Genomic DNA, 20,821 nt, shown 5'->3' with positions numbered 1-20,821 from the left:
GTTGGTTTCTTGAAGAATCATATTTCCAGGATGCTCAGAGAAGGATGTGTGGCATTCATGCTCCTTTGGTATTTCTGAATCAACAGCTTCTATTTGACAATGAAATGTCAGATAGATTCTGTTAATGATTACATTTGGTGTACTTATGTATTTGAAGTTTTTTTCTTTATGTTTTCCCTGTTTTTTTTTTTTTTTTTTTTTTTTAACAGTGTATGCAATAACACATTTGGCTAGGTTTCACGAATCTTAGCATGGTATTATCTTCAGATAAGTCATTCTGTTGTTCAGTGAAGGAAAAAAAAGGAAGCCTACGCAAAGTGTACTGATTGCAACACTTATTTTTCCTGATTTTATGGTCTTTTAGTGTGACCTAGAACAAACTGTCCGTTCTTTTATCAACTGAAATATGAATTTGTCTTTGCTTCTTGTCAAAATTTTTGATTCTTAAAGAAAAAGAAAACAGCAACAAAAAGAGCAATATAGGATCACTGGTGTCAGAATTCTCTGGAGTAGCTTTGTGTATTTCTCAGTGCCAAAGTTACACCAGTTAACAACCAAGTCAAACAGTATGTACCATTCTGTCATCACATACAGAAAGTTAAAGAGAGCTTGTACAACACACATACATGCAACATGCACGATAAAAACACTTCTGCTATGACTATGGGCTAGCAGATGTTATTTACATTAAGAGAGAGTAGATTACATTAGACTATATTAGGTGTATATCATAATTGGTTCACCATTGCTTGACATAAGCATATTATCTAAAGGGTATGTACTACAGTATGTGGTTGCATAATAACTAGTTGCATATGGTATTCCCAAATCCAGTAAGATCGCTTTGTTTAATTAGGAGAACTTAGCTCAATGAGTATCAAAAGAAACACCCTAGACACATGCTACACTCTTAAAGTGGGCAAATCACGTTTTCCTCTTTTTTTTTTTTTTTTTTTTTTTATGTGTTAAGTGAAGTTGGAGAGGGAGACTCTCTTTCTCCCCTTTATTCTGAAGCCTGCTGCAAAGTCAATGGGATGCTGTCTTTACAAGAAGGGAAAACAAACATACTTTAAGACAAAACGCATTATGCCTATGAAAACTCTTATTCTATATCAAAATACCATGTGGTATATGTTCAAAAGGCTTCTGAAGCAAGATGTTCATGTTCACACACTACAGATATTCTCAGACCCAAGATTTCCCATTCATTACCCTGTCTCAAGAAAATGTCGATTCTCAGAAGAAATTTAGAACGTCAAGTAGCACATAGAAATATATCCTCGGCTGTAGTAAATTCTGGGTTCCAGACTATTTTATTTTAATTTTTTTGGAAAGAAACGTAGCTCTGAAGTCTGAAAATACTACTTACTTATCTCTCTGCAGAGAGAAAAACAGCATGTCAGAGATGACAGGAAATGTTTAGGCTTTCCTGTGCTATCCCACACAGGTATATAAATCTCTAAAAGCATTTCTTGAATATAAAGTGCTGGCAGACCCTGCATTGCTCTTTATGTCCTTTCTGCAAACAATTTGGCTCTAACACATACTATTATCCAAAACAATCCGGATACTGACAGTAGTCAAGTGCCTCATTGCCAAGCATTTTACCCTTTTTCTTTTCCCTTTATGCAAACAATCAAGTAATTGCTAAATTACCAATGCATCTGTTCTAGAGACTTGATACAGACTAGTTTTGCAGCAAAAATTATTAGAAGTCCTATATAAAAAAAGTCTTATATATAAAATACATATGTGCAGATATACTGGTATTAGAAAGTGTGCATGCCATTTGTAATTTAAAATATGTCTACTAATTATTATAGGCCAAATGACACCCACTGTTCCTTAGTTAGGCAGTATAAGAAAAACTGAAGTGCTAATAAACAATATTTATATTCTTCCAAAGAAGGAAGGACTTGTATTAAATATTTTTTTTGGGGGGGGCTGAATTACTGAGACAGGTTTCCATATTGATATTAAAATGAAATGATAGAATAACTCCAATACCAACATTAGGTTTAGAAGTTCAGACAAAATTTCATCTTGGAACATTAAAGACATCCAGACACACAAACAAGAATTTCACTGGAATTTCACCAAAAATAAGGAATAACATATGAAAATCAATCCATAAACATTATTTTGGAACATTACGGACATCCAAGTATTTCACCGCAATTCCAGGAAAACTGCTACAGAAAAATGTAACTGATAAGAGAGTGATAGTTCATGAATTTTAGTGAATTCTCATTATTGCTTCTTGTATTCAGAATAGGTCTTTAGTACTGATGTTTAAAGTATTACTAGCTCCAAAAACAAGGTTTTTAATGTATCCACTATTAAGCAGCTTCATCACCTTTTAGAAAAGTAATTTGGGAAACTCTCACTATCTGCCTTTAAACATTATTTGCTGAAAGATGAAAATCAGTAAGGTAGTAACCATATTTAAACATTCAAACTCTCTTCCTCTTTCTGTTAAACTAAATTTAGGGCTTGCCTAGCATAAAAGCACATAGAAGCAGAACTGTGAGCTGTCTGTTACACTGGCATATCTATAAGTTGCTTGCAACTGCTAGGGGGTGAATGTATGGATCACAACATTTGTTTCTCAAAAGACAATTAATTTCGGGTATTTAGAATCATGCATAATGAACATTTTGAAATGTGGTCCATTTACTATTTGAAGATACTTTTTGTTACAGAAATTAGAAGCTTAACGTTCTATGGACACTATAGCCAAGCTAAATACCTAGGCTGGAGTCCTTTTATTATGGCATTTTGTTACATATCATTAAAAAGAAACAAACAAAACCCCTTCCCATATCAACTACTGGAAACATATTTACAATTTATGGGACTTGGAAAAACACGGACATCTAAATGTTGGTGGATAAAACAATTACTGATCTGTTTTCTGCTTTCTGGATCTGAAAGCGTCTTGTTAAAGGAGACAGAGCTAACGTACTAAAGCTCTAGGGAGGGGAAGATGGAATAAAAGCATTATGGAGAAAAGATTTTCTTCAACCACTTCTTGGACAAAAATAACAAGTTTGCAGAAAGCAGATCTATTTAACAGGAGGGAACATGCATGTCATATGATGTTAAAACAATACCATTTATGTATGATTTACTTAATTTCAACGCACTGCACTTCTTTTTAAAACACATCTCACAGATTATTAGAATTATATTAAAAGACATTAAAGCACTTTATAATGCCCAACTCACTTTAAGGTGTTCTCAGAGTTTATATTTGTGTGAGACAATGAATGATAAAGAGGAAAAACTGGTATCAAACGACAAATTTGTTAGGTTGTCCTTAGTGACTACAATCCATCCTCTTAGAGACATGAAAGGTTAGCCAAAATTCAAATCATCTATAGTATACTCAGTTCTCACAGAGGTCACTTTACAATTATCTGCCCAAAGGATGTATAAAAACTATAATTTCTGATTCAGGTTTTAGTTATTCCAGACTAACACAAGTTTACTCTCATCATATGAGGGAAACAGGGGTGTCTGGACCCCCTGTCACTTTCTAGACAAGGAAGATCTCTTACAAGTGAGATCTCTTACAACTTCTCCGTCATCTTCCCTGCCCGAGAAAGCTTTTAGCAGCAAATATGATACAGTGCTAATTTCTATATACTCTATGTTCCTTCTATTTACAAAGTAGTTTTACATTTTATCATATTCCATTATACAATTTTACATAGTACCATTAACTTTCCAATTCATAGTTCTGCAATTCAATACATACTTAGATAACTGCCTTTCATGTCCTGTTATACACTTAAAAAAAAAAAAAAAAAAAAGGTAGAAAACAAGCACAGTGGTGCAATGTCCAGGCACTTTCAGTGTTGCTCAGCAAAATAAGCAAGCACCCTGTTTGAAAGCATAGTAACTTTGGAGGAAGAAAATGGTAAATTCACGCATCATGGATTTTTTTTAACATCCTTTGTACAGTTCCAAATATTCCTGAGAAAGCTCTGTAAAATTATGCTGATATGTTTATATTTCAGCAGTGGGTCTGAGTGAACAATAACTTCCATCACCAGATGTCCCGCTGATGGCGCAGAAGACATGTAAGGAGTCATGCATCCATGGCGAATGCATTGTATCTTCATGGTACATCTAGATGAAAAAAAACAGCCACAAGTTCAGTAAATGTTTTAGCTCATTATTATAATCAAGCTCTTTAAAAGGTATGTGAAAAAGATATCCAACCTTGTCTTCAAAGCTGTTTCACAAAGGCAGCACAACAAAAAATGAGAAAGAACAGTAATTTAGCAATTTCTGTAGCATTTATATATACATTCTTCTCCACATTACCAGATAGCTTTCAGTTATGACTATCCAGTCAAACAAAGAAAAAAAATTTCTACACAGAGAGAATTGTATATCTTAGCAGTGATATATATATATATTAATTAATTTATAAACATGGGGAGCATATGCAGCTAAGTATAACAAACACCCACTATACCTGTGATAAAATTTTGTACTTTATAAGCTGAAGGATGGTCTTACTGCATGGAATCTAACTGTACTGGTAGAGCTGCTCTAGAGCTTATTGAGTATTTGTTTTTCACTCCGTGGTTCATCAGCCAACAAGTTAGTCTTAATTTACATTTGTGAAACTGAGATCACTGGCCATCATAAACAGTTTCTGGACATTAGTATTCAGACACTCTCTGAAGCTTCTTGTACTTATTCAGGTGCAGTTTACCAATTTTTTGTTTTTACATTTCCCTAACTTAAAATATCAGTAGATAGGTCACAGGCTGACCCATCTGCCCTGCCACCTCAAAGCAAATGCACTGCCTGTGTTGCTTTGGGGCACTGAAAAAAATTATAAAAGGATTTGTTATTTGTAATGAAATTAATATAAATTATTATAATATAAATTATTATAATATAAATTAATATAATATACTTTTTACACTTAACTGAGTAATTTTGCAGAAGAAGAAAATGTTTCATTGTTTAAATTGCTAGATACTTGGCTCATTTGATGGCAATACAAAATTAATGTCAGCAGTTATCTATACAATTTTGTATGATTATGAACAGTGCTTGTAAACATGATGTTTTAAGTTGTTTTTTGATCAATTACAAAATACTAAAGCCCCATAGAAGAAAGTGAAAATACCTCCTTCCAGTGAGCAATTCACTTTGACTCTTCCGTTGCTGCAATATTTCACACATCAACAGAAGAGAACAAGACATTGTATTTGTAAATATGTAAAGATAATAGGGTGTGCTTTAATAATGCTTCTTTGTTCTAAGATAATCTAAACTATTATACTGCCAGAGTGCAGAACTGAGCGATTTGTTTTCAATTTGACTATTGCAGAATTCAGAAACCACAGAAGTACCAGCAGCTGCATGCAAATCAAATGTCTTGGAGAGGTTTACTTGCAAACAGTGTAGAGTAAGCAGGTGGCAACTCCTATGGACAAACATCTCTGAGCAAAATTCAACAGTGAAGTAAACAAGGTAGGGAGTGTACATGGAAAAAATGAATGCACTAAATGTGCAAAATAGTAGTTTGCACGCTAGGAAAATGGTGGTCGCAAGCAGAATATTACTTATTCTCAAACAGATCCTCCCTTATATTTCTATGACAAAATTCAGCTGTGTCATGAGACTACACATCCTGCTTCCCTGAAATGATATGGTATTTTTCCATAAAAAAAACATTTGTTTGATTTTCATAAGCATTATTTTACTGTAAATAAACGTGACTTAGAAATAGCAGCCTGGTGCAGTTATATTATTTTGCTACTTGCTCATTTTTCCTATCTACTTCTCAATTTGTTGTGGAATTTGTCTCTCTATTTTTAGGAATTTAACATGCTACATTTTTAATTGCCACACGTGGAACTGTTGTATAGAAGGTAAATAAACTATATTTAAGCAGTTTATCTACCTATGGCGTGAGAAGCTAAATGACTGTTTGTAGAGGAACTGGGAGATTTTGAAAACATTCTTCTAACTTTCAAGACCTATGAATCACAACACAGTCAGAACCATTCATCTTACATGCTTGATACTATAAATCTACATTTATTTTTCTTTCGTCATAATGAAGGCACAATTAGAGTACAGAGATAAAGAGGTTACTTCAGAAAAACATTTTTCATCTGATCTCATAGCATGATATTAGATAGATGTGGAATTGTTTCCTGAACCTCTCACCTCTCTGATGTCACTATTCAAGTGTGTTTTCCTAGAAAGATCCAACCAAATGTTAAAACATGGGTCACATAATTTAGCACAAATACCTTATCAGTGCATATGAATAGTTAGCATTAAGTCAAAATTCAAAGAAAATATCCTTTAAAAAAAAAAAAAGGAACATAAGTGGGATATAACAGGAAACGGAAATTTTGCCAGACAATTTCAACCTGTGACTTATCACAGGACTTTTCCAATGCAGAAAGCATGAAGCAAAACACGGCACAAGATTTCTGATGACCACAATAGCCAGGAAACTAATGATGTGTGTTACTGAAGACTCCACCCTGTATACCAATGCCAGGATGAGGTTTGCAAGCAACAGAAACTGGTTGTTAGGAACCTACCGAGTGTATCATTTACTTTTCACATTTAGTTATTTGCCTTTTTTGAATTTAGTTAAATTACATGAGGTGTTTCCATTTAGTTTTCAGTAAGTTTTCAACATTAGCTAATTTACAAGCACAGAGAACGACTTTTGTGGGCTCTTGACATGCAGTACATGCCTGTTCATGGATGATATCTGAAAGCTCTTTCACCATATCCCGGAAGTTTGATTTTAGTCCCTCATGGTACTCCACTTGATCCTCCTTAATGAGTCGCTCGTTGAGCTCCAGAGCAATTCCACAGGCTTGTATAAACTTCCTGGGGAGGAAAGGAATGAACTTTGTGTATTACAATTTCCCAGTCTTTTTTTTTTTTTTACCGAAATAAAACAGTTTTTCCCTGTTCCCCAGTGTCTGGGACAAGTCACATTCTAGAGGCATCCCTGGCACAGTGGGTCAGTGAATGGGGAGGGACTTCAGCACAGGATCGTGTTCTGCTGGGTTCCTTTGAGCCTGAGTGCTCAATAAAGGGGGCACACACCTGCACTGCACAATGATCTCTGACCTTCTCCAGAGCCTGTGGCACCACACACAGCTTGTAGATCTCAGATGAGCCCAACCAGCAGCAGGTGGGGTCAAAAAACAGAGGCAAACCATGCTCAGGCACAGGAGGGAAATCAATTGTACAGGGCTTGACAAATCTGGATGTATGTGATGCAGCACATGCACCACACAAGGTCAAGTTGCTAACACCAGACAAGAAATACAGATCATGGGGAGCTGTAACACTGTTTTCTTGGTTAGTGTTGCTCATTTTCTTCTCTTATTTCATAGGCATTATTTTTCTCTCTCTCTAATGAGACTGTAGTGAAAATACTACAATCATGTCTGGGATTTTTGAGAAATGTATTTATTTATTTATTTTATTTTTTGCATGAAGCAGATTATGTTTGACCTTCTCCTCTGTTCTGCAGCCATGCATGGCAGGTTTGCAGGGATTATTCCCTTATTCTTTCAATGGTTTGCTAGATTACTCAATACACTGAAGATACCTAGAATTGGCCCTAATGCTGCTTTGTCACCAGCAGATGAAATGGGTGTCACCAGCACCAAGCCATGAATGCAGGAGCTAGTGGGCAACTGGTTGCTCTCAAGAGGTCCAGAAAGTAGTGTGGTGAAGTGTGGGAACACACGTCATCCTGAGGTGAAGCAGGAGCTGCTGGATTATAAGGGGGACACTTTCCAGTGGGAAGTAAAAGGCCATGGTCTATGCACCTATTCTGGGGGACTGGAGAGAGTTAGAAAAATGCCTGTGCAAGTCACATAGTGTCCAAATATAGCAACAATCAAGAATGATGGTCTCCCATGAAAAAGGGATTTGCTTTAAAATATTTGAAGTTCATCATTATCTAGTCAAAAATCTCTTTGGAAAGATGGGGAAAAAATGCACAAAATGAAAGAGTCCTGAACACAAGACTATTAGACCTCTAATTTTCAAATGTACTTTCTATAAACTCAAATATGCACACAAAAAACTGAAGCAGGCATTCTGTCATGGAAATCACAACCCGAAGACTGGGAACACTTGACATGTATAGTTACAGTGGCTTTTTTCCATATGTCTGAGCAACCATGGCACCATCAGACCTGGACCTTTATAAGACGTGAGCATTCAGCATTTACTGATTTTGGAAACACACCAAAACACAAGAAAAGCAACTACCATATCCCAGCCAGTTGACAAGTTTTTATTACATTAGAAGTCCTACCTGAACATTTCTTTCAACTCATTCACCTTCTTAGCGGGATATTTGCTGGACTGGCTGTCACTTAGGAAAGCCCTGGCATAGGCTAAGGGACCAGCATTAACCTGGAACCAAAGAAGTAAGGAATCATTTATGATAGAACTTCAATTGAGTTGCTAAAGGTAGTTAAGAAGTGTTTATCTTTTTTTTTTCCTTGAAAATAATTAGCTTATTATTTGAATGCCACCAGCTCTACATTACTAGTATCACCAGAGGCACCTGAAGTCTTAACACTTGAGGATTGTTTTCCATCTAGGCTTTTTAAGACCAAAAGATAAAGGGAGATAAAAAAACAGAGAGGCAATCTGTTTCCTCATACTTTCCTCTTATTTCCGTTTGGCAAGCTGTATGGTCTGAGTCTTAAGGTCATATATCCGGCTGGAGAAAAGTCAGGTTCACAAAAAGGTTATTTCAGCCTGATATTTACAGTACAGTCTTCAAGAACTAAGTATAATTTAGCATCCACCCATGGACAACTAATGTGCAGCTGCACTTGGACTTGGCACTGCAAACACCCCTGGACAAAACCCTTATTGCCACGAACCACCCACAAATATGTGTGGCAAGGCAAGCTGTGCTGGCAGGATGATGGCTGCAGTGCTGCAAACCAGGTAGTTAATGATTTCTGGAAAGTAAATGTGCTGCGTTGTGAAAAGATGACTCACTCAGAGATGTGTATATAAATGTAATTTTGAATAGGTGTCAAGCCTTACCTGCACAGAAACACAGCCTTGCAGTTTGAGCTGCAGCTGGATCATGTCAACATCACCAGCAGAGCAGAGTTTTTGCAGCTCTGCTGTCTTGTCTTTTATTTCATCAGTTGCAACATCAATTGGTTTTAAATTAACCTGGTGTTCATAATTGACTGGAATTCTCTTCTTTACATATGGAAAGGAATTCGAAGCTAGCAGAAACAGCAAATGAGATTTATAGATTGAAAATCTTTTAGCAAACAGGAGTACATACAGATACATCCTTATGCTCAGAGTTTTACTTGGTGTGTGTGAAATCCTGAATAAGGCTATAATTTAATATCACAATTTATTCACTTGTAAAAATTTGCACATAGAAATGCAAGGTAAATCCCCCCTCCCAACCAGAATATCATATCACAATTTTGATTAAGAAGTTTTTACAAGATAAAAAGGTCTAAAACCAGTTGCTGATACCCACTGTCTCAAGTTCAGATGCTTGTACTTACTAGTTAGAATGGTTCTTTTTTTACACTGTTCTTCCACACTGCCATGTTTTTTTCCAGATAAAGTGTAAGGAGTCTCAAATACAAATCTATTGATGTTATGATTTCTTTCAAATTCAGTCTTTCTTTCAGAGATTTCTTTGTCTTCAAAATAGGGCTTCACATAAGTCACTTGAATATGAGCATACTTAGGGTCAAGGTCTTTAACATTGACCTGTGAAATAAGAGAGTTTCTCACTAAAAGAACAAAGGTTAGCAATTTAACTCACAATTATTTAAGTTATCTATAGGGATCAGATGTACACTCTGATTCTCTGCTGTCCTGGCCCCATTGCACACATGTGAATGACACATCAAACACTCCTTTTAACCTCAGCTGTGTTGGTTAGACCATCAGCTAGCAGACATACAAGACAATGAGGCTGTGGCACAAGAAATACCACATTTGGTGCCAAACAAGGTACATCTCGAAGGGATAGTCATATTGTGCTATCAATCAGTGCAGCACACTCCTGAACTTCCAATATGACCATATTGCTTCCCAGCCATGAGCTAGCATTTATGCAGCACTGTGCTGTACCATGCAAATCTGCAGGTTTGCACAAAACAACATTTGAGGTTTCTAGCATCGTCTTTAGTAACTAAGACATATCCACAGTTGCAACCCAAGAGCGTGCACAGTCCTTGTAGTGAGCATAAATGGATATTCTATAGGGAAAGGAAGCTATGACTATGAGGCCAGGAAAGATTTTCTCTTAGATTTGGAGTGTCAAGTAATGACAATGACAAGTAATTCTCCTTCCAATCATCTGCTTCTCTGTGCTGGTTCCCAACACCTTTCAGCAACAGGGCTCAGAGAGACGTGAATTGTCACTTCCCATTCATAATTCCCAATGCATTTATTTCTACCTGGAAGACAGATCAGCACCACACTGCCAAGCTATGCACCTTGCCCATGTGGGAGCATAGGGATGGGAGGGGCAATTGGAAGCAAGGTGCCTGTAAAAGGGCAGAAGACCAGGCTCACTCCTCCCTCTCTACTGGCAGAAGGAAGGGATGCTGCGTCATCTCCCATCTGTCAGGTCCACAGAGCAAAGCTCATCTTTCTGTGCTGCATTTGCACAGTGCTCAGAGCAGTGTAGTCCCAGGCCTGACCAGTATTAGTAGAGTACAACTGGTATTTCTGTCAGTGCACTCATCAGTGTACTCTCTAGTATGTGGCCCTGACATTCACTGCATTTTGTTAGCTTGTTCATGCATTTTAACTTTACCTTGTTGGAATCCTGGATAATTTTTACAGTTTCCGACCCAAACTTTTCTCCATAAAGTTTAAGAAGTCTGAGAGAGATCTCTGATAGGCCTGTCAGCTTGGGCTCTTTATAGATATATTCCTTTCCATCTTCTTCTTCAAAGAATGCCTAGTAGTAATCATAAACAAGGCATGAGGAACAGATGAGTTTCTTCTCTTGGAAAACATTATTTCAGATTTGCTACTTTGAAAGCAACTTTCTACTAACATTTCAGAAAGTGAAGAAGGTTTAGAAGACTATGACTTGCACTAAATCTCACAATGTGGTCTGTTTAATAGACTCCTTCAAAAATTGCGCAAATAAATTTTTAAATTCCTCAACAAATATAAGCATGTCATTGCTAAACACAAAGGCGTTAGTATGACTAATGAGAAATCTAAACAATGTGGAAGAGGGGTTTGGTCAGAGGTTGACTTTTAGGAAGGTTGGAAAGAGGCAACTAGGAGAAAAAAAACAAACAAACAAACAAACAAAACAAAAAAAAAAAGCACCAAAACCAGGGATAAAGAAGGAGTAGAAAAACATAAATTTGCCAAGTCCTGAAAGCAGAGCCATGTGAAAAATCTAAAGGAAAGGATTTTGTGTAAGCCAACGGGGACTTCAAGCAATAAATAAAGAAATGTGCTTCCACTGTTTTGATTCTTCTTGTATTCAGGGAAGTGGAACTCAGTGTATTTGTTGTAAACAGAAACAAAATTGCACCAAAGGTTGTGCCTGCATTGCCAGTTCTTCCTGTAATGGAAACAGCCTGAAAGCTTCATGCTTTGGCAAGTTGCTCCAATCAGAAATTGTGACATTATTAAAACTATCTGTATGTAGCTGACCTATAAAGCTGACAAAGCTTGAAAATGGAAAACTGGATCAAGTATTGTTTGTCAGGATGGTATGTTACATTGCTTAGTTTTAGGGATTTATTTCTAGATTCTAGAAAACCAAACTAGCAGTTGTTTCCTTTTATCTGTTGCTAACCATATTAACTTTTTACATACCCAAAGTATGAAGTATGAAGACAAAATGCTGCAGCAAAAGTCACTGATCATAGAATCATAGAATGGCTTGGGTTGGAATAGACCTTAGGGATCATCTTATTCCAACCTATGGAATTAAAATGCCATGACAGAGAGTCCCTTCCCAGATTTTCTGTAGCTCCCCTTTAGGTATTGGAGGGCTGCTATAAGGTCTTCCTGGAGCCTTCCCTTCTCCAAGCTGAACATCCCCAGCTCCCTCAGTCTGTCTCCATAGGAGAGAGGCTCCAGCCCTTTGATAATCTTTGTGGCCCTTTTCTAGGCTCATTCTAATATGTCCATGCCCTCCCTGTGCCAGGGGCCCCGGACCTGAATGCAGTACTCCATGTGGGGTCCCAGGAGAGCAGTGCAGAGAGGGAGAATCACCTTCCTCAGCCTGCTGGCCACTCTCCTTTTGATACAGCCCAGGATACGGTTGTCTTTCTGGGCTACAAGTGCACGTTGCTGGCTCATGTTGAGCTTCTCATCAACCAACACTCCCAGGTCCTTCTCCTCTGAGCTGCTCTCAATAAAGATATGTTGTTCGTGAAATGACAGTGGTGTTCAAAGGTACAAACCCATGATGGTTTCAGGGGTATTCATCACATCTTCTAAAAGAAGGAACCAGGAAAGGAAGGGCTAATATCATTTACATAGTATTTTCTAAAGAGGGAATCTGCATTTCCCTTGGGGTTATGGGTCCATAAGCAGAAGAAGATAGTCCAGAGTTGCAAGGGAGATGAGAAGTAACACACTTTATTAGATTAACTGCTCTAGGTGGAAGAAAAACCCATGCAACTACTTTCGGGTTCAGAAGACTGCATCAGATACAGTAAGATCACACTCTTCCAGACTGAGCCCCAGATCTCCATTTTTCCAACTACCCCAGCTAATGAAAAATACTATCTATCCCTAAAAGTATGAAACCAACTCTGATACATATTTTGCCTCCAGCTTCTATGGTAAACTTTTACTTTACTAATATTTAGATGGGAGCAGCATTTGTCCGCAAAAGAAAATATATGTTACTATTACTGTTTATAATCTATGGTTGAATACTATTACTGGTTATATACTATACACGCTAAATTGCATTTGTGTAACTTGTAACTACTATAATTTTTTTAAAAAAGGAAAATTTCTAAACCCACTAAGCCATTTTCTTACTGCTGAGTTGCTTTATGAAAATCCCATCAGCTTAAACATAAAATTTATAATAAATCAAGTGCTCCTAGAGAGAGATACAAACACTCACCTCAAGGGTGCAATTCCAAAACACAAAGACACAACACACAGGTGGAGCACCAGAGGAGCTTGTAGGTTTTTCAGCTTAAGACCTGACCAAGCAGCAGCTTTATGGATCTGGATGCCAGGTGAGCGGTAGCTGGCAGGCCTGTGTATATACTTACTTGTCCATAAAAGGCCACTCTGAAAAAAGTTCCAAGAAGCCTCTTCCTTGTGTGCATCACTTCCAATATCTTAGCATATGCTCCATGAAGCGTTCTGTATAGTTGAGTAAGTTTCTGAAAAACAAATCTTGACATCATTAGAGCAGAATTACACAAGCAGGAAATTCTAGCTAACACTGGAAGCTACTGAGTATTTGATCACAATCCATTGGAGAATGCAAATCAGAATTTCTAAAGAGGTTGAGTTCATGTAGTTTCTTTCAAAAAACCTCAGTCTCAAGCAAATTTTGGCTTCAGGTCTGAAAGGTACAGTGGACTGCAATAAAACCACTGTCTTTCAACAGAACACAGCCTACCGTCTCAGCATGTTCTCTGACTAAGCCTTTAAGGGTAGACCAGCTTGCAGTATTTTACTCAGAAATTATTTTCTGATTAAAAACAACTTTATGTTGAAAATAATAAATCAAGACTTCTCATAGCTTTATTAATGTAGCTGGATGCTTTCCTGAAATGGAGGGGATCACGGGAGAAGAAGGGAAAGGGGAGCACTGATCAGCATTTGAGCCTTGCTGGGGCACAGATCAATGCAGGTGTTAGGGAGTAGCAAGACAGTAACAGTTTCCTTCCTTCCTCTCTGCTAGCCACTGAGTTACTTGAGGATCTAGTCCTCTCTTTGAACAGTCCACACCTTTCTTAACCCTTAAAACACTCAAGTGTCTATGTATTAAAGGACAAAAAGAATCTATGGCTTTGATGAGCATATGGGAATGACAGCTTTATTTTAGGGAAAGGAAGATGGGCATTATTCACTAGCTATGTCTAACTATGGTCTTCCACGTCTAGGAATGCTTTAACTTTATTACCCTCCAGACCACTGCTTTCATTCATTTGTTTAACGACCAGCAATGAAGCACAATGTGTGCTTTACAGACTACAATCCATTAACTCAGAATGTGAGAAACAGAAGTGTCTTGTTTTTAACCTAGCAACCTATGAAATTACCTGATACATACAAACTACTTCAAAATGAGTACCTCAAATTCACGCCGTTTTTCATAAATAGGAATGATCAGTTTGGAAACTTCAGAAATTGTTTCGTAACGCTCTGCTTTCCACAGACCATCTATACATTGCTCCAGCAGCTCGACTAGGACCTCCTACAAGAGCAACCAAATGGTTGTTGTTAAGTCAAAGAGAAGATAAACCATTTGAGCTTCAAATACTTTAATAGGTCCCAGTATAAGTGGCCACAGCTACATAAGTTCAAACACTTTGTGTTCCTGGCCTTTCCAAATGTATGCTAAACTGTGAAGGGGAAAAAAAAAGTTAGTTTTTAAAAGTTTAATTCTTAGTAACTCATCAATCAGCACAGTAGCCAGCAAGTATGCCTTGGTTATTTAGCTATCTCCCTAGGAGAATGCCAAAAGTTTGGGAGGATATGGAGATGACAGTTCTGGAAGATAGAGGTACATAACAAAGAGGTATGTTCAAGGAACATGCATGTAATAGCAATGGGATGTGCTGCTAAAGATCCCCAAGCCTAGTCTTAATGAATGGACAGTCAAGCAGCTAGGCTGCAGGGCTACCTCAGTCACCCATGTGGCCCACCCAGTTGCACATGGATGGAGCAGAAGTAATCGTGACTCTCTGGAACTTACGGGAGGATCTTTCTGTTTCCCCAGTGCCCTGCTATGATCTCTAGATTGTTCTGTTACCATGGTGTCCTGCAGCACAGCCCAAACTCAAGGGGAATCTAAATGGACCTCTTGCTTAGCGGAGCTTGACTTACACTCTGTGCCTCAAAAATACCAAACTGTGCTGTCCTATGCTGGCAAGGGCTAGAATTTGCATAACGTGGCAGACAAAGTTTGCGGTGTAGCTTTTTCACTCTCAGAACTAGAAAAGCCTTTCAAAGGAACCAAGAACTTGCACCAGATTTACCTATCTGAATTGTACCCATAACATCTGTCAACGAAGAGTTCTCTTGGGAAATTGCCATGGAACAGCCTTCCTTACAGATGACAGTGCACAACTACAATTTGCTAAAGCTCACATGAGCATGGTTTAACACTAAATCCTATTAGGTTATCAAATTTTCCATAGTCTATACTACAGGACCTCACCTCACTGTAATGTACATCCATCATCCCACCATCTTCTTTCATTGCACCTTCTTCATCAATGTTGGGAGTGATTTTCCTGAAGGCAGTGCATCCACTGGGGAAGAGTTCTGTAGCAGACAAAATAAAATGTATTCATAGAATAACTTTTCTCAAATGCATCGTGCTTCAGTGGCCAAAGAAGTCCATTTGATAGCAAAGTCCTAAAGGCAGCAGGGGACCCAACTCCCATTTTTGCTACTGATTTGCTATCATGGGATTGAACACATAAGAATCTCTCCAGCCATTTGCCAAAGGAGTCATTCCTAGTATGTGACTAACACCAACAACAGATCTTCCAGTGTAGTATCTGGAAGTCACCTTTGACCAACCCATTAGGACAGACCAGCATATATTTTTGCAAAGAAGTTGCAAGGAGAAAGCTACCACTGGATGCTGAAGAGCAGGATAGGAAGTGAACAGGGCAGTATACTCCTAGCAGAAACCATAGTTATGCACCCTGAAGCTTTGAGTAGTTCAGCCTGTATTGAACTGTTTGCAGCCTACATATATGTAAACAGTGTCTGTGACAGAGATAACACAAGGTATATCATTTAATATTCCTTCAGACTTGTTCCTCTTCTTTTTTACCACTGGTTGTGGACAGCAGCTTCCAGGGTACAAATACAGATGGTTCAACTTTCAATGCTCTCCCCTCTGCAACCATATGAAGTTTACATACATATCAAAAAAAACATGTGCCGATTTTTTCCATTTAGCCAACACACAGAATTTGAAGGAACTTCAAGCCCCCTGAGCAAAGGACTCAGAGACCTTTCCAGCCAAGGCAGTGCACATAGTCAACTTCTGTGTGGCTTTAACTTTTAAAAGTAGTAGAAAGTTAAGTCTCTTTCAACAATACTCCCTTATGTGGAAACAAGAAATGGGGTCAATATATCTACTGTGGAATAGGTTTTTATAAGAAAACCTGCAAAATGTTATGCTCTTACTTGAGAATATACAAGATTGTCCTTGCTTCCTGTTTTGCATTAAACCACACCACTCTCTTTTTTTCCAGTTGCTTTTATATATTTGTATAGTTAGGCTATAGCTTCATTTTTTGACTGAATTTTGACTGCTTCTATATAGTTTTCACTAGTTTTCTCCAGTTGCCTATAGTGATACTTCTGATGAACATACATACAGCCCGTTTGTAAAATGGGCTTCCCCTGTGAGCACATTTCCTAATGTGAAACACATCTGAACATTTAAACAGAGACATAATGTGTCAGTTCTTATTTTTCTCAGCAAGGTGCCAACATAACTGTCTAAGAAGACCTGGACAGTCTAGTAGATGCCTGTGTTTGAACACTTAGATTATTTTCTTCAAAAATACTCACCTTCTTCTACCTTCATCATGTCACGCTGCATTTTTTTTTCCTTTTTAGCATGTTCAGAAGAGATCAATAAATAATAATTTACCAAATCATCATTCACCACTGCATTGTCTTATGCCTCTTAAACAGTAAACACTTACTTACTTTTTCTGTGCAGGAACTCTGCAACAAGGGCTGCTACATGAACATAACACATGGCTGCCTGCAAAGTATAAAGGGAAAATTAAAATGTCATCTGAACATCTGTCTTGTTAGGCACATTGTTTTTAATTATGTAAATTACCTCTGAAAAGTCTCCATTTTTCACATGTATCTTTGCCATACTGTCCAGCCATGTTTTCCGGAGCTCTGGGGTGCTTGCATAAGATTTAGCTAAACTGTACTGTAGATCTATCAACATTTCTGGATCTTTTTCATGTTCTTTCATTTGGGCAGTAGCCATAAGCACTGTACGGATTCTCTTCGTCAGATCTTTGACTTCAGAAGGAAAAGCAGTTGCCTGGTACAAAACAAATTTAATTAGAAGCAAACACAGAAACAAAAGGTGTTCTAGGCTTTGTCAAAGACCATTGGTACCCTTTAAGCCCAAAATCCACTTGCTGTCAGTCTGAAAAAACAAAGTATAGGGGATAGCCCTGACTGTAGCTTTTACCTACTGAACTCACAGTTTATACAGTAAACAATATTTCATACTCAATTAAAGATATTTCAATCTGAGCATGCACAGGGCCAATCTTTCCTGGTTGTGCACAGGATGTCAGGCTAGCTATTCCTGTGCTGAAGTGCAGCAGGTACTTCTGCATCCTAAGGAGCGGGTGTGAGGGTGAGACAGAGGTGCTCCTTGCACGTGAATGCCACAGAATGGAACCGTAAACCGTAAACTCCTGAAGCATTTTTCTCTTCAATCAACATCTGGCTTGTTAGTATCTGATGTGCTCACTCTATAATTCCTAAAACACCAAAGGCATTTGTAGAGCTTCCCACCACTGGAATGTATTAGAGGAAAAAACACATGCTTAAGTCTGATCGTCTACTCTGAGGAGGATCAGCACTGAGTTAGAGCAAGACTTGTCCAGCCAAGTTTTGATAATCCCCAAGGACAGAAATCTGACCTCTTTTCTGGACCCTGCCCCACTATCTTGGAAAACAAATTTTTCTTTATGTAAAGTTGGAATTTCCCTTGTAGCAACTTGTGTTCATTGCCTCCCATCCTGCCCCTTTGAGAAGAGCCTGACTTCCTCATCTCTATAACCTCCCTTTTTGGTAGTAAAAAGTAGCAGTTAGAAGCTTCCTCATCTTTCTCTTTTCTGTATTGAACCTGGTTATTTTCTCTCTCCTTGTGCTATGTCTGGACCTGTGCACGGCATTCTCTCCACCATAATAGAATCTCTCTTGTACTGGGAGATCTGTCTTTTACTTATTTATGTACGTAAACTAGATATAATGATGGTCTCATGATATAAAATAAGATCAGCAAAATTTGGATCAGTGAAAAGCTTGTAAACATACATGTATGTGTGCAGAAGAGAGATGAAGTTTTTGTCAGGTACATCCTAACTATAACTTTGCTATATCACAATTCAACACGCAACTGAGGTTCTCATTCTGCCTTTAGGTCATAGGATGGTCATAGAATTGTAAAAGTCTTCTTTTTCATTTTTCTCAGTCCTACACTGGCAGCTACACCATGCGCAATGAAGCAAGTTGTAGTGATGATATATTGCTCAATGGGTTAGGTAGAAGCTGTTCATTCTAATGCAGAGACTGTTATTTTCCAAAGAAATAAAACCATTAATCTTTACAAAAGAGGACTTTCATAATATTACTGACAATCAGTTAATTAATTTTAATTCCTTCTAATTATTTCCTTTAGGCAACAGGCCTCCCTTTTCTTTCCTCTCAAAGCTGGATGTTCTTAGAAAGCTCTTTGGAAGCCCTTGAAAGGAGCACCCTATGTGAAGTGTAACCTGAATTACTGTGCTCTCTCTTCTTGCCGTTAGGCATCACAGTGGAACGTGACGCATGGTACAGCTGGCCCTACTGCTGTTGCTATAAATCTTGTTTACTGAGCAACCAGGCCAGCGTGTGCTTATAAATCATACAGTTAGAATAATTAGGCTTACCCTTAAACATGAGCATGCACTTTCCTTTAGTGCATACATACCCCATCTTGCATTAATGGCTGATAGCACATGTGATTTATCTTCTCCAACCTACCTTCATAGGCCTGTCACTGTTTGCAAAGTTGTTAATGATGAGCAAGGAGTCCTGAAACCTCGTCCCACCGCTGAGTGCCACATCTGCTATTAACTGGCTCACTGCAATTATTATCTGTTGAGACAGCATAGGGGCTTTATTTAAACGAGCCCTAATAGAAAAGATTTATTGTCACAGTTACATAAAAAGCTTATAAAAAAACCATATCTTTCCCACAGTGTAAGCAACATTTGTTGTGGCTTTACTGTCTGATCTCCCATGGACAAACAGTCCCCAGAGGACCAAGCTGCTTTGCTGAACGGCAAATTCACAGAATTAACAAGATAACAATCATAACACAAATCCTGATGCAGAAATTAGTACATTGGTTACCTTCTTACCTGACTTATTACAACCCAGTGGGTGTTCACCTGCCCCTCTAGGTATTTAAATTTGCTTTAAAAAAGAAATGCTTCAAAAGCAGCTCCAGAAAAATCCCTCCTGCCCCAAAGGTGGCTCTTCTTGCCATACCTCACACCCCATGCCAATCAGCACCCGAGGCAGAGATGTGTCTTGTAGTTTCAATTCCAAAAAATCAACAATTTGGAGTGCTTGATGGCAGTGTATTTCACCCAATGGGCCCTAGGCCAATCTCTGAAAACAGGGATTAGTTAAAGCCTGGAAATCAAGAGGCATTTTGTCCATATAAAAGATTGGCAAGATTTGCTCTTTTTTTTGAAATACACAACAATTCCTCTGCAGACATGTGGTAACACAGCTATATCAACATATCTGTTCATTAAATCTGAGGCGTCCCGATCTCTCCCTTTTCCCCAGTAACTGACCTGAAGATGTGTTCTCAGGAATGTTCTTCTTTTGGTGAACTCAAAGTTATTTCTCATCAGCAGATACAGAAGAGCGGAGGCTTCATTCCTTGTGGAGGCCACCTTTGAAGTGCAACACTTCAGGATCTCATAGCAGAGGGCAGCGCACATGTTCACCCTTCCCTTGAAAAACGCTGAGGGAAACTTCACAAAAGATATGCAAATATTAGAACATACTCCACAAAATAATACCTACAGAGCTCAGATGGGCAGGGGCATGGGGCAACATAGTGGACTCCAGCCTGGACAGCCTAAATAAAAATTCTGCTAAAGTTTCATGCTCAAAAGTATTTGTGGGAATGAAATCAGGATCTATTTTTAACCACATTTCCTAAAGCGACGTGACCTTAGCTGTCACACTTTTTGGGGATGTGCTTGTATATGTCCATCTATCCCTACTCCCAACAATTTTTGGTCCGTGCAAATTCTCATCGTATTGGACAGAGAGAATCCTGTCTCATGCTTTTGCAAAAGCCATAAACACTGGCAGCAGGGCAGAAAGAGGTCCCACAGACATTCCCGCCAAAGGCTGCTGTGTGAGGTGTCAGAAAACCTGCTGTATCTTGCCCACAAGTCCAACCCTGCTGGGAAACATGACCTGTGATGCTTGCACAGCTACTTCTACAAGTCCCAGAAAAAATGCCTAAAGTCACAACTCAGGAATTCAGGAAAGCAAATAAGGGACACACTTGTCCCAGAGTACCTAAAATATGCAGTGACCCCACAAACTGAGCCAGCCCCAGGAAGCAGCAGGACAAAGCCAAACCACAGCGTGAGCTACTTTGGTTAGAAACAGGGCTTGGGGATTTGCAGCCGGGTGAAGAAAAGCAGAAAGGGAAGAGCAGCAGCCTGCACTGCCACAGCACGTCTGTCACCTTAGCAAACACCTATTTCAGCGCATGTCTGCGGGGGCGAGCTCAGCCATGCCTGAAAAGCAGACAGCTGCAGCAGTG

At 38.5% G+C, this 20,821-nt stretch overlaps 1 protein-coding gene across 3 annotated transcripts in view; it reads right to left on the bottom strand.

The window, feature by feature from the left end:
* Positions 1 to 974: 974 nt before the first annotated feature.
* The window catches only part of DOCK11 (dedicator of cytokinesis 11), an 80,773-nt gene continuing 60,926 nt past the window's right edge, over positions 975 to 20,821 (bottom strand). For 2 of the 3 annotated variants that reach the window (XM_068697645.1, XM_068697646.1), the window contains exons 41-53: positions 19,830 to 20,012; positions 19,006 to 19,119; positions 17,072 to 17,287; positions 16,933 to 16,990; positions 15,416 to 15,522; positions 14,327 to 14,449; positions 13,293 to 13,406; positions 10,841 to 10,987; positions 9,573 to 9,783; positions 9,085 to 9,275; positions 8,336 to 8,436; positions 6,747 to 6,885; positions 975 to 4,134 (exon numbers count right to left, since the gene is read on the bottom strand). In XM_068697645.1, the coding sequence (XP_068553746.1) occupies positions 4,012 to 4,134; positions 6,747 to 6,885; positions 8,336 to 8,436; positions 9,085 to 9,275; positions 9,573 to 9,783; positions 10,841 to 10,987; positions 13,293 to 13,406; positions 14,327 to 14,449; positions 15,416 to 15,522; positions 16,933 to 16,990; positions 17,072 to 17,287; positions 19,006 to 19,119; positions 19,830 to 20,012 (1,827 nt within the window). In that variant the 3' untranslated portion in view covers positions 975 to 4,011. Of the gene's footprint in view, positions 4,135 to 6,733; positions 6,886 to 8,335; positions 8,437 to 9,084; positions 9,276 to 9,572; positions 9,784 to 10,840; positions 10,988 to 13,292; positions 13,407 to 14,326; positions 14,450 to 15,415; positions 15,523 to 16,932; positions 16,991 to 17,071; positions 17,288 to 19,005; positions 19,120 to 19,829; positions 20,013 to 20,821 lie in introns of all 3 variants that reach the window. The other variant, XM_068697647.1, reaches the window with a different exon arrangement.

Source organism: Anas acuta, chromosome 13, assembly GCF_963932015.1.
Source record: "Anas acuta chromosome 13, bAnaAcu1.1, whole genome shotgun sequence".
NCBI classification, from domain to species: Eukaryota; Metazoa; Chordata; class Aves; order Anseriformes; family Anatidae; genus Anas; species Anas acuta.
This window is presented reverse-complemented; position numbering and strand designations above follow the sequence as displayed.